Source organism: Mustelus asterias, chromosome 4, assembly GCF_964213995.1.
Source record: "Mustelus asterias chromosome 4, sMusAst1.hap1.1, whole genome shotgun sequence".
NCBI classification, from domain to species: Eukaryota; Metazoa; Chordata; class Chondrichthyes; order Carcharhiniformes; family Triakidae; genus Mustelus; species Mustelus asterias.
In genome coordinates this window covers 109233556-109248124 of record NC_135804.1, presented here as the reverse complement: position 1 = coordinate 109248124, position 14569 = coordinate 109233556, and the positions used below count along the sequence as shown (strand labels likewise).

The window sequence follows — 14569 nt, the reverse complement described above, 5'->3', positions numbered from 1 at the left end:
GAAGAAAAATAAATCCTGAGTGACAGTGGATTCAGACACGGTCTTTTCACCTTTGGAATTAGCCTAAATGAATGATCTTCTGAAGCTGAGGTTAAAGTACATTGTTGAAGTAGCATATATATAGACATATCAACAATGCTATACTTAACTTGACAGTTCATCATGGTGATGTAGGGTGCCCTCATGGTTTTGAAGGGTTCCCCGAGTAGAAACCATTTTCCAATCCCTGCATGAGCATAAACATTCAAAATGTAGATTTGCAACAATGAAGGCTTTTAAGAGATTTTCCTCTTAAAACTTTTAATAAATGTTTAATTCTCATTGACTTAAAAAAAATCTCTTCCAATATGCTTCTGACTCCTCTCCTAAATGCACTATCTACTTACTAGGGTATAGTTCTACAATGCTAGTTACTTTATTGTATCTTTTTGACATAGGAAATTTTCCAATCTATTTGACTGAGGCATCAAGGCCACATGTGGGGCTGAATTTTACCCAGGGGGCAGGCTCACTTTGCAGCCATTTATGACCATCAGTCTATTAATTAGCTTTTTTAAAAAAAGTTTATTTATTAATGTTACAAGTAGCTTACATTAACACTGCAGTGAAGTTACTGTGAAAATCCCCTAGTCGCTACACTCCGGCGCCTGTTCGGGTACACTGAGGGAGAATTTAGCATGGCCAGTGCACCTAACTAGCACGTCTTTTGGACTGTGTGAGGAAACCGGAGCACTCGGAGGAAACCCACACAGACATGGGGAGAACATGCAGACTCCACATAGACCCAAGCCAAGAATCGAACCCGGGTCGCTGGTGCTGTGAGACTGCAGTGCTAACCACTGTGCCACCACTCTTCCTTTGAGAGCTGCTGGCCAATCAAATCAAATGCAGATCTCTAGTCCTAGGGGCACCTCCAGGAGCAGTGGCCACTGCTGAGACTACAGCGAGTTCTGAAGGTCAGCGATACATTAGTAAGGACATTAGTGAACCATAGGCTCTTATAACAAGAATGATTTAATTGTTATTTTTCTGAGATGAGATTTCAATTCCAGATTTTCCCCAGGGCATGTCCCTAGGGCATTAACCAGGGCATTGCTCGCCCAGTGACATTAGCACTACACCACTGTCAACCCTTAAAGTCTGGGGTTTTTCCAGGGCCAGGTTGAAAGGCTCTGGTTTGGAGAGTGGACAGGACAAGGGAGGGGAAATGGGCTGGGGCTGGAATATCTTGAGGAGGTTTGCAAGGGGATGGGGGGTTTCCATGATGGCCACAAGATACAAGGAGCCTGAAATTGAGTTACCTCTGCCTTGCTTGGTTTCACCTGCACACTTGGCATCAGCCTTCCACACCATAGGAAGAATCCTAGTGGGGCCAAAAGGAGGGCCTTGTGATCCTTAATTGGCCTTTTAAGGGTATCAACTGGGCCATGGGCGAGCAGGAGCTAATTGTGCTTTTTTGGGTGAGTTAAAAATCGAATCTTACCCCACTTTAAAGAAAAAATTAAGCAAGATCTGTTTCCTGCCAGTAGGGAGAGGGGCGGATACTAAGCCGGCCAAAAGCCAACAGGTTGCAGCAGAGAGTGCCACTGTGCGTGTGCGGATCTCTGTTTGTTCTGTGGAATAGCACAGAACACAGTTATCTGTCACTGCCTGCCCTCAACTGTAATTGGCCTCCATAGCCGATGCCCTCCCCCCCACACGGACCGATTGCCCACCCCCTCATATGACCTTTTCATGCGTGAGGCTGATCTCACTGGATATCTGGTGTCGGTAAGGTTGCAAGAGGCGAGAAATCGGGCGCGGACCTGATTTCTTGGCTTTCTCTCAATCTTATTGGCTTTCCTTGCCCATCGACCGGCGGGGCAAGATGGTAAGATCGCCCCCACGATATTTATATACAACTGAGTTTACAAGTTTCTTATACAAACCTGCTTCTTAAATTGTGTTAGAACAGCGTCTGCACTAATTGATAGAGCCTTTTGTGTTTCTTCAAAACACTTAAATAAAACTTGCCTACATTATTTCAACTTCCTAGTCTGTTCAAATCTTTTAAAGTTTATTTATTAATGTCACAAATAGGCTTATATTAACACTGCAATGAAGTTACTGCGAAAATCTCCTAGTCAAATCTATTGATAATTGCAGATTTGAGAAGCTGTGGCAAGATGAACTGACAAAGCACGGACGAGAGAAGGCTTCACTGGGACGAGTAGCATGGCGGTTCTGTCAAACACGCGCCTTCATCGCTGTTGGTTGTCTGATGATTACAATGCTAGCTAGCTTTGTTGGTCCTGTGAGTGATATTTTCGCTGTTGAACTTTCTGAGATATGGGTTGTACTATGAGGTCTGCTCAAACAAACCAGATACTGCAGACAGTATCAGCATTTGAATTTCATTTTGGTATAGTTTTAAGCACTCAAGTACTTTCAAGATGCAAAATGTCTTTATTATGGACAGCGATAGTTGGCGTGAAAAAATATTTTTTCAAAAAAATAGAAATTTAGCAGGACAGATGTTGAATTTCTGTTCCATTTTTGCTTTTAGGAATTTTGTGTTACTATAACAGATCAAACCAGTGCCAATGCATAAATTACAGTGAATGTTAAGTCCTTTCAGAAGATTCTTTAAAATCCTGCTTGAAAGTCTTTCTGATGTAAATAACTGAGTTTGTAATAATAAGGGAAAATTATTCATTTGAGCAAAATAAGGATGAATAATAGCACTTTCAAATGTGAAGAAGTAAGAATGTTTGTGGAATTTCTGATGAGAATTCTAATATACTTGAAGGCTAGAGATTGTCTCACTCTTTGAAATTCACCTCATGACTCCCCAAAGCCTGTCCATCATCTACAAGGCACAAATCAGGAGTGTGATGGAATACTCTCCACTTGCTTGAATGAATGCAGCTCGAACATTACTCAAGAAGCTCAACACCATCCAGAACAAAGCAGTCCACATGATTAGTACCCCATCCACCACCTTAACATTCACTGCCTCTACCACTGACGCAGTGGCATCGTGGCAGTCGTGTGCCATTTGCAAGATGCACTGCAGCAACTCACCAAGGCTCCTTTGACAATACCTTTCAAACCCAAAACCTCTATCACCGAGAAGGACAGGGCAGCAGATGCATGAGAACATCACCATCTTCAAGTTCCTTTCCAAGCGATACACCATCCTGACCTGGAACTATATTGCTGTTCCTTCACTGCCACTGGATCAAAACCCAGGAACTCCCGAACAGCACTGTGAGTGTTCTTACAAAACATGGACTGTATTGGTTCAAGAAGGTGGCTTACCACCACCTTCTCAAGAAAAATAAGGGATGAGCAATAAATACTGGTCTAGCCAGTGACACCTACATTCCATGAAAAATAAAGTAATAACAGTACTCAACATATTCTTATTGAATGATAGAATTCTATTAATTTTTCAGACCAAAGAAGAAAATCAATATTTATTTTTATGATGCTCTTTGTACTCTGATTTTGAATAAAACAACCTGTACTTTTTACTGAGCTTGATTTGGATTTATGATCTGCTAATTGGCAGATAGTTTTAATTGGGGCATAAGTAAAAGAAACTCAGGAGTGACTGATGTGCGTCCACAATGTTTTAATTTTATATAATACAAATTATAATTTGGACAGTATTTCTTCAGTTCATTGAGATTCCCTCAGGATCATCACAACCTCTTCTACTGCCGGTAAATGAGCCAGTCTTATGGCCAATGGGAGGTGGCTCAGTGCATCCGCATCAGCTATCCAGGTCCCAGGTCGGTGTTCCAGAATATATTCATTGGCCGCCAATAATAAGGCACAGCGCTGTATCCAAGCAGAGATGATCGGGGGTGGGGGGAGGATTGCTTTGTCCCCTTTAAAGAGGCCCAGTAAGGGTTTATGGTCTGTAAATATAAAAACTGTCAACCGTAGACCTATTGATGAAACTTATCCATGCCAAATACGACTGCCAATTTGAGAATATCTTCGCTCTGCATCTGAAAGGGGTCCAGCAATGGTCTTCTCCGTTCTATCTTTCCAGTGATGCAACAGCACTGCACCAAACCCGTACAGGAAAGAATCACAAGTTCTTTCTAATGGTCGAAATGAGCCAGTAAGTTGAACAACAGTAACTAACATTTAACCATAGAAATAGCCTTTGCCTGTGCAACTTCACAAGACTATCTGTGGTATTTTAGTAGTAGGGCGTGCAAGGAGACTAGCACGGAAGCAAAATTTGGGATAAATTTTCCGTAATAATTGACTAATCCCAGGAAGGATTTTAACTCTATGGTGTTCCTTGGGGTCAGTGCCTCCTTGATGGCCTTTAGTTTATCCTCTCCTTACCATTGGTACCCAAATAGATTATTTTGACTGCCTGGAAACTGCATTTTTCCCTCTTAAAAACAAACTCCCGCTCTGTGGAATTGCTGCAAGACTTCTAGGTTGACCTGATGTTCCTGTTCTGAAGCTCCCATGACCAAGACATCATCCAAGTACACTGCTACCTTGGGGAGCCCTTTATGGATGTTCTCCATAACTCTATGGAAGATGACGAGGTCCCGAAAAGCATCAAGTATACTCGTAAGTCCCTTTTGTGTGTTGATTGTCACAAATTTCCAGGAGGAATTGTCCAATTCAAGTTAAAGATAGGCATCACTCATGTCCAACTTGGAGAAGATCTAACCACAGATTGCGTACAGACTTGGGGCATAGTGTAGCTATTGAGTTTGGGGACCGATTGACCATTAGTTTATCATCCCTGCAAAGATGAGCTGATTTGTCAGGCTGAGGAACAGGGACTATGGGCATGGCCCATTCTGAAATTGCACTGGCCTTGTTATACCCAAGCTTTCTAGGTGCCCTAGTTCCATTTCCACCTTCTCCAGCATGGAGTAAGAAACTGGCCTTGCTAGGAGTAGCGTTGGGGTCAAAGTAGATGTTGGCTCCATATTTTCCCCAGGCCCTCCTGAAAACCTCCAGGGTATCTACTGATATCAGCATATAGCACCCCTCCCACCCCCACGCCTAGCCTGATGATTTCCAGCCAGTTGAGTCGAATCTGTTGGAGTCAATCTCTCCCTATAATGCTTGGTCGATGCCCCCTGTACAATAATGAGTGGGAAACCAGCTGATTGCTATCTGTAAGCCACTGGGGCCGCAGTGGTGCCTTTTATTTTTTAATGGTTCCCTCTGTAGGTGGCTAGCCTAGCCTTTGTATCTTCCAACTTCGGGAGTTGGATGCCCGATTGGAGGTGCTTATAGGTCTATTTTCCTATAACAGAGACAGTGACCCCTGTGTCCACCTCTATCTTCAAATAATGGTCATTTACTGGTGATTCCACCATTATCGGGGCAACATATGTTTTTCCAGTACAATTCCGTTGTAGTGTCCCTGTCCCTGGAAGAGGAGAAACCTGCATGGTATGCTCAGGTGCCAGCCTTGGCTCTTTTCCTAGGCAGCACATGTTTCGCCTGTTCTGGAAACATCACCATGGCTGCATCCATTGACAGTGCTTGCAGTAATCCATCAACTGGCAACTACATGTCTCTGGAGTATGTTAATACTCTTGGAGATGGCACTGCCATTCTTTGACTGCCTGGTGGGTTCCTATATGAAATGGGGCCCTTTACTACATGATTTACACAAGCGCGCTCCATTGAGAACTGGTTGCATGAGGTCCCTACCCTTGTTGGAAGACCATGCTGCCTGATGCCCCTAGTAGTTCATGAGCCCCTTTTTCTGCATTCTCAAGTGACAAGACTATCTCAATGACTTTTTTTAAAGTCCAAAGTAGACTCTACCAACAGCTTCTTTTGGATGGTTAGGTCATTTACCAATCAGTCCCACAACATCTCATTAAGAAGCGGTCCAAATTCACAGTGTTCAGTTAGTTTCCACAACCTAGCCAAGAACTTAGTGTCAAGTTCCCCATTTGAAACAATATCACTGGAGAATTACTGGGGGCTTCAGGTCGTAGTTTTTTTTTGCCAGGTCTACCATACCTAAATGATGTCCACTCTGCACGGAGGAGTTTCCAGTATGGGCTGCTGCTGCACAACATTCACTTCCTTGCTCTCGTTGAACATGCCGTAACATCCTATCCTGTCATCTGGAGGAGGCAGGGGACCTCAATGGTGGTCTATACGAGAATCCTCCCTTCATTGGGGAGTTGGTATGGAGGGTGTTGAATGCCACCGTCCCATGCAATAGAAGGTTATGTTGGTTCACGGATTCCCAGGCTAGCTGTGTGTTCTGCAGCCTTGAAGAAATTGTGTTCCTCATTTATGTTCAGTGTGAGAGGTTGCAGCCCTTTTCCAATATCTAAAGGGGCTACTCCTCATTTTTTGCTTGCACTTCAGCCACACCTTTGGATCTTTAAAAGTCTAATGATGGCCATGAAATCATTGTTGATTATTGTAAAAACCCAGCTAGTTCATGAATGACCCTTTGGGAAAGGAAATCTGCTGTCTTTACTGAATCTGGTTTACGTGTGATTCCAGAGCCATAGCAATGTGGTTGACTCTTAAATGCCATCTGAAATGGGCTAGCAAGTCATTCAGTTCCAGGGCAGTTGTGCATGGCAATAAGTGCTGGCCTTGCCAATGAATAATCTTTTTTTTAAAAAAAGCTATTTTGTGTGCATTCAATTTTGAAATTACATCTATCTCTCTGCTCTTGACAACTTCAGTGAAGGAAAACAGATGTGATGCCTGTTTTCAGGAACTAGCTTTTATGATTTATATAGAACTTTAGAAATAACTCTTCCCCCCTGACCAATGTGCTGCCGAAAAGTCAGCAACAGTTATATTGTTAAACAAAAAATGAAATTACAAAATAATATTGTTCTTGTATAGTCTTCCAATTGAAACCATGACATCTTGTATTGAATTTACAATTCTTATCTAAAGATATTCTGGTCTTGTCTTTTTTTCAGTGTCACTTTGCACTGCTATGTGTACTCCTTGTGCTAAATCTATTCAAATAAATAAAATGCAGATTAACAATTCATTATCTTGCAAAGTATTTGCCATGATCTAGAATAGAATTATATTGCAGCTTTATGCTTTTCCAACAGGCCCTTGTCATTAGGAAACTTTTGGAGTATGCTCAGGCCTCGGAATCAAACCTTCAATATGGGCTGCTCTTAGTGTTGGGCATTTTTATAGCAGAGCTGGTACGTTCATGGTCATTTGCTTTGACCTGGGCTTTAAACTATCGAACTGGAACTCGACTCCGTGGAGCATTACTTACTCTGGCCTTTGAAAAAATTCTTAAGCTACGGAACACAAAAGAAGTGACAGTTGGAGAAGTAAGCATTTCTTTATATGTTGCTTATAAAAACATGCTCTATATAAATATAGATACAAATATATATCTATATGAACATATCGATGTATCTATTTTAATGCTCATGTGATGGGGAGCATCTGAAACAGAATTTTTAGTAAGGAAAATCACACAATGAAATTCTTCCCTCAGAATTACTAACATTACTATATCCATCCAGCACTTTCAAGAAAGTCTTGGGCATCATTCAGCTTCAACTGTCCTGTAAAATTTTATTTCAACAACTTTTTCCTTGACTTTGTTTAAATTTGAGACCTGAGTTTGCTTAAGGCCTTGATCTCTGCTGCTCCCTTTCCAGTAAAATAAAACGAGAAGATAGCTATCGCAGAGATAAACTGAGGACTGAATAATAGGAAGGAGAAAAGGGAAGTTTAAAAACAGTGAAATACAAAAGCAAGAGAAAAAAATGAAATTGAGAGTAAGTAAGAGAGAAACTGTAGAGGCAGGATCTTCCTGCCTCACCTGCCGGCAGGATCTTCCGGGCCCACTGAAGTGAATGGACTTTTGGCTCGTTCTCTGTATCCACCATGTGAGACTCACTGTGCTGGGGTCAGAAAATCCTGGCCAAAGGGAGGGAAATAAAACTAGCAGGTGGGAGAGAGACAAAAATGAGGGAGGGGAGAATGGGACAAAGGTCGGAAGGTAGAGGCAAGAAAGTAAGGAGCATTTTATATATATAGTCTACATAAGACCACATGACAGCTGAGCACGGAGAGAGATAGTTCTATGTAGAGCCCTGTGTTACGCCTTTATTATACAGTTAATATAATGTTGAATAAAAAGTAAAGTTTACCAATAGCCTTGCCTCCATCATTATCAGTAAGTCCAGATCATGAACAACCCCTTCTAAGACCCATAACCTTGACAACAGAAGGAGGGGCAAAGAAAATACAAACTGTTGTACGTACACTCAAAAGAAATAGAAAAAGCCATAAAGAGCTTAGGCGAAAAACAGGAGATAGTTAAATGACTTATATCATATTTACATGGGGTAATAGGAGACATGAGAAAAATTAAGAACAATTACCAGTCACAGACAATGACAGCTAAGGTTGTGATGTACGGAATGGGAAGAGCAGTGACTGAGTCGACCGTGGCATTCTCTCTTAACTTTCTTATTTCATTGCCTCAAGCTTGACCTTTGCAACAGTCTTCCAGTTGGTTTCCCTGCAGCAATCCTCCACAAGTTCCAGCTCACTCAAATCACTTCAGCCCACGTCTTGTGCACCAAGCCTTACATTTCATTCACTTTTTGTTTTCGAAATACCTCTGGCTTCCTTGCGCCAGAGTGAGAATTTCAAAATTATTGATTTCATTTTTGAATCTCTTCAAGGCATCATTACTATGGCCAGAATTTTCTGGCTGTCCTCGCCAGTCCCGCTGACAGCGATACCTCGCTGCTAGGAAACCCGCAGTAGAGGATGGATTCAAAGGGAAATCCCAAAGCAGAGCAGGATCTTCTGATCCCACTGCCGGCCAATGGTGGGCCGCCTCCTGTCGCCAAGAAACACACCGCGGAGTGCAGAGAATCCCCTCCCCATGAGTTCTCCTTGTTTCATGTCCTTGCATAAACTCAACATTCCTCTAACACCAGACCAGACCTGCCATCCCTCACTTCTTTAATTACTTCATTGATGTGTCAGATCCTCTACCTGATCTAAAGGTTTTTCTATCTCTACTCTGAATTTCAATGACATACAACATCTTGGAAGAGTTCCATCAAATGTGATAGACCCTTATTAAACCATTGAGCAACAGTACATACTCACGATAATATGCATTGTTAAGCTTTCCTGATAGTTGGAGCCGGTCCCAATGGTCAATCTGCTGATAGAATCCATGCACGACTTCTGAGTGACTGAGTCAGTCTAACCCACTGCAACAAAGAAGTATTTGTGAACTCTTGCTTTGTACATTTATTTGCTATGGTCCTGCGCAATAGAAGGTAATACCTGTTTTTTTAGCTCATTTAATTGGTTTTCAATTACATCAGTGTCTTTTCCCTTGTTCTTATCTCAAGGCCTTGCTTGAAGGAATAGAATTAGCCTGACTCCAGTATGTTATCTCTTACACTATTATCAATCTCCAGGCTGGTACAGACAGGCATATTTATTACCTCTAATGAGCACAAAAGAGGTCTTTCTCACAGTTTGAGGCCAGTTTTCCTGTACAGTTTAATTCATTTTGCAGATCTTGCTAATTCTGGCAAGACTTTGACTTGACTAAATTGACCATCATGCTTTGTGTTTTGAGCCAACACTTCAGTTCAGTACAGTTCTTGAGATATCTTCAATCTGGGCACTTCTTTCATCTCGATGCACCAGGTTTACCACCATGAGACAGACTCCACACACAGGGTTACACCACAACTGGTCTACATTAATTAATACTAAAGAAATAAAGAAACTGTTAGATAGTTTTAAGGTATTTAATACACTAAAAGAAAGTAACTAATACATTGGCTTACAATGGCCACCTGTTCAGTGCTTATACACCTGCCCTCTGGAATTCTTTACTGTCAGCCCGTTCTTCATCCTTCCTGCTTCCTTCTGTGTTTTTGATTATCTGTCCAAACCTCTCCATTTCCATTCCCTTTCCTCCAGCTCAACTTCCATTAAGGAATACTGCGGAAAGTAACTCATCTCCTGACTCCCCAAAGCCTATCCACCATCTACAAGGCACAAGTCAGGAGTGTGATGGAATACTCCCCACTTGCCTGTATGGGTGCAGCTCCAACAACACTCAAGAAGCTTGTCACCATCCAGGACAAAGCAGCCTGCTACAAACATTCAATCCCTCAACCACCACTGCTCTGTAGCAACAGTGTGTCCTATCTACAAGATGCACTGCAGCAATTCACCAAAGATCCTTAAACAGCACCTTCCAAACCCAAGACCACTTCCATCGAAAAGGACAAGGCAGCAGATACATGGGAACACCACCACCTGCAAGTTCCCCTCCAAGCGACTCACCATCCTGACTTGGAAATATATCGCCATTCCTTCGCAGTCGCTGGCTCAAAATCCTGGAACATCCTCCCTGACAGCATTGTGGGTCAACCCACAGCACATGGATTGCAGCGATTCAAGAAGGCAGCTCACCACCACCTTCTCAAGGGCAACTAGGGATGGGAATAAATGCTGGTCAGCCAGCAATGCCCATGTCCCACGAATGAATTTTTAAAAAATCCTCAGTTTTCAAGTTCTGATCTTGAACAGTTATTTCTATGACTAAACTTTTCAACTCTGACGATTCAATTGCATAGGGAATTATAAACTAGCTGACAAGTTTCCATTATGGTGTTGTAGATTTGAACATTGAGTTTGTCATTCTCTTTCAGTTGGTGAATATCTGTTCAAACGATGGACAGCGTCTCTTTGAAGTGGCCTCTGTGGGTTCCATGTTGACGGGAGGCCCCCTTGTCGCCATACTTGGAATCATCTACACTGCATTGTTCCTCGGACCTACTGCCCTGCTGGGATCAGCTGTTTTCTTTCTTATATATCCATTCCTGGTAGGCACTGTACATAAGTTTTTCCACTCTTTTATTTCTGGTGGGTTAGATTAGTGGGGGAATATAGGTAAAAATAATAGAGAAGGAATGTCTATTTTTCTGTTCGCATTTCATATTAAGTTATTAAAGATAAATTCTTATGAAATTGAGTTGAGGCAATGGCTTGCAGTAGCTATATTTTGGGTTCAGAGGCAGGTGTAATGAGCTGAGTGCTTAACTAGATTGTTGTTATAAAAAGGACATGGAAACACAGTAGTCCTGTGCACATTCCATTGTTCATTTCTTGAAAATGCTTTCTCTTTTGGTTATTTTGCTCACAAGCTTTTCCAAACCTTTCAATTTTACTCTGCCAATCTGTGTTCTTCCTATCTTGTTGTTTTCTTGCTGATTTTCTCTGGTTCTTTGTCTCATCAAATCTACATTTGTTACAATATCACCTGTTAAAGGAAATCTGCCTGGGGAATCATAAATCTCCCTTTTTGTTCTTGAAATCTAAACTTTAAAAGGCAGTGCTTAGGTTGCATGGGTTAATGTAGAACAGAGTTGTCCACCATATGGCGGGTGGGCCAGAGTCTGGCCTGCCAAGAGTTTCTATTTGGCCCTTGGGCAGTGTTCAAAGTAAAAATAGGCGGAGTTGACAGATTCTGCAAGGAGCTGCTCCTCCATTCATGGGCTATTTCTCTCCCATGTTTGCTGCTGAGAGGCCTGGTGAACGTGAGTGAGAAGCTCCAGGATAAAATGGTCTGAAAATGAAAATTGTAAACCAAAAATTTAAAAGATGCAAATTCTAGAAATCTGAAATAAAAATGAAATATTGGAAACACACAGACCAATCAACGTCTGTAGAGAGAAGAAATTAATGTTTTGACTTAGCCCCTCCTCAGAACTGAGAAAGAAAAGGTGAAGAAGCATTTTACGAGAATCAGAGCACAGTGTTGGGGAAAGAAAAAGAGGTATTGATGAAACGGACTGTTATCTACTGAAAAGAAAAACAGTAGATTGTTAGGTGACTGAGATGCTCTTTACACAATGGAAGAAACCACTAAAGAAACTAAAGACATCAAGGAACAGAAGAAAGAATAGGCCATTTAACCCATCAATCCAGAATGATCGGGTCTGATCTTATCATAGCCTCAACTCTAGTTTCCTGCCTGCCTAATCCCCTCCCCACTTGCCTGCACCCTTGACCTCCTTCTCGATAAAAATCTGTCAATACAAAGTTGAATATACTCAATGACCAGCCACCACTGATCTGTGGGATAGGGAATTCCAAAAATTAACAATTCTCTGAAAGGTGAAATTCATTCTCATCTTTGTTTTTAATGCCTTGGTTCTGAAACTGTGCCCCTTTTTTCTAGATAACCCCATGATGGGAAACATCCTCTCAGCGTCTATTCTGTTAAATCTTAAATCAATAGATCACCTCTCATTTTTCTAAACTCAATGAGTGTAAGTTCAACTTTTCTTCATAGGTCAAACCCTTCATCCCAGGAATCAACCTAGTTTTTCTGAATGTACTCCAGGTGCAGCCTCACAAATGCATGTATAACTGTAGCAAGACTTCCCTGCAATAAAGGCAGACATTCCGTTTGTCTTCCTAATTACTTGCTGTGTCTGATTGCTAATTTTTAGTAATTCATGTAGGAGGACATCCAAATCCCTCTCTATTGCAGCATTCTGTAATCTTTGGCCATATAAATAATATTCTGCTTTTTGTTCTTCCAATCAAAGTGGAAAACTTTGCATTTTCATACATTATATTTCATCTGCATTTTATTTTCCCAATCACCTAACCTGTATGTATTCCTTTGCAGAATCTTTATGTCCTCCTCACAACCCATCTTTGCTTCATCAACAAATTTGGCTATGATACACTCTATTTAGTAAATCCTCTATTCATGCTAATATATTGTTCACTACGCTATGAGCTTTTACTTTTTATATGGCAACTTACTGAATGTCCTTTGAAAATCCAAACACATTATGAGGGTGATTCTCCCATCCCGCCACACTAATGAGCAGAAGCCATCCTCTGGCGTGAATAGGCCCCACTGTCATCCTCTGGCGTGAATAGGCCCCGCCCCCAAGCTTTTAATTATATTCACAATTGTGACCTCTGCATTGCACAGAATGTGGGAGATTCGAGTGTGAAATTGCACTGAAAAAACTGACGTTATTTACACCAGTTACACCAATACCTTAGCATGGATTTATGAAGGGGAAATCATGCTTGACAAATCTGTTGGAATTCTTTGAAGATGTAACTAGTAGAGTTGACAAGGGGGAACCAGTCGATATGGTATATTTGGACTTTCAGAAAGCGTTTGACAAAGTCCCGCACAAGACATTATCGTGTAAGATTAAAGTGCATAGGATTGGGGGAAGTGTACTCAGATGGATAGAAAACAGAGAGGAAACAAAGAGTAGGAAGTAATGGGTGCTTTTCAAATTAGCAGGCAGTAACTAGTGGGGTGCCACAGGGATCGGTGCTGGGACCCCAGCTATTCACAATATATATTAATGATTTGGATGAGAGAGAAAAATGTAACATCTCAGAGCTTGCAGATGATACCAGGTTGGGTGGGAGGGTGAACTGTGACGAGGATGCAGACATCCTTCAGAATGATCTGGGCAGGTTGGGTGAGTGGGTTAGTCAATGGCAGATGCAGTATAATTTGGATAAGTGTGAGGTTATTCACTTTGGAAGCAAAAGCAAGAAGGCAGATTACTACCTGAATGGCTGTAAACTGGGAGAGGGGAGTGTGCAGTGGGACCTGGGTAGCCATGTGCACCTGTCACTGAAGGTAAGCATGTAGGTGCAGCAGGTGGTAAAGAAGGCAAATGGTATGTTGGCCTTCATTGCGAGAGGTTTCGAGTACAGAGCAGGGATGTGTTGTTGCAATTATACAGGGCCTTGGTGAGGCCACACCTTGAGTATTGTGTGCAGTTTTGGTCTCCTTTTCGGAGGAAGGATGTTCTTGCTCCGAGGGAGTGCAGCGAAGGTTTACCAGGCTGATGCCGGGAATGGCAGGACTGAGGAGAGATTGATTAGGTTAGGATTGTTTTCACTGGAGTTCAGACGAATGAGGGGGGATCTCATGGAGACTTATAAAATTCTAACAGGACGGGACAGGGTGGATACAGGGAGGATATTCCCAATGGTGGGGGAGTCCAGAACCAGGGGTCACAGTCTGAGGATTCAGGGTAGACCATTTAGGATGGAACCGAGGAGACATTTCTTCACCCAAAGAGTGGTGAGCCTATGAAATTCATTACCACAGGAAGCAGTTGTTGCCAAAACATTGAATGTATTCAAGAGGCAGCTGGATCCAGCACTTGGGGCGAATGGGATCAAAGGTTATGGAGAAAAAGCAGGATTAGGCTATTGAATTGGATGATCAGCCATGATCGTAATGAATGGCAGAGCAGGCTCGAAGGGCCAAATGGCCTCCTCCTATCTTCTATGTTTCTATATTTTCCCGCGAATTCGACACTTAGAACTTTTTTGGGAGAATTGCGGCCTAAATCTACCAGTTCCCGTTTTTCCTCCCTGCTTGTTACATCCTCAAAGAAACTCTATTAAGTTGAACAAATATAATTTCCCTTTGATAAAATCATGTTGACTGTGCTTGATTTTATTATGATTTTATAAATGTCCTGCTACTACTTTCTTAATAATGAATCCCAGCACTTTTCCAATGGCA

At 42.0% G+C, this 14569-nt stretch overlaps 1 protein-coding gene across 11 annotated transcripts in view; it reads left to right on the top strand.

Moving 5' to 3' along the window:
• The window catches only part of LOC144492932 (ATP-binding cassette sub-family C member 5-like), a 179325-nt gene that overhangs the window by 55129 nt on the left and 109627 nt on the right, over window positions 1-14569 (top strand). For 8 of the 11 annotated variants that reach the window (XM_078211589.1, XM_078211581.1, XM_078211582.1 and 5 more), the window contains 3 exons: window positions 2146-2293; window positions 7080-7313; window positions 10692-10865. In XM_078211589.1, coding sequence (XP_078067715.1) covers window positions 2146-2293; window positions 7080-7313; window positions 10692-10865 — 556 coding nt within the window. The remainder of the gene's footprint in view (window positions 1-2145; window positions 2294-7079; window positions 7314-10691; window positions 10866-14569) is intronic. The other 3 variants (XM_078211591.1, XM_078211586.1, XM_078211585.1) reach the window with 1 other exon arrangement.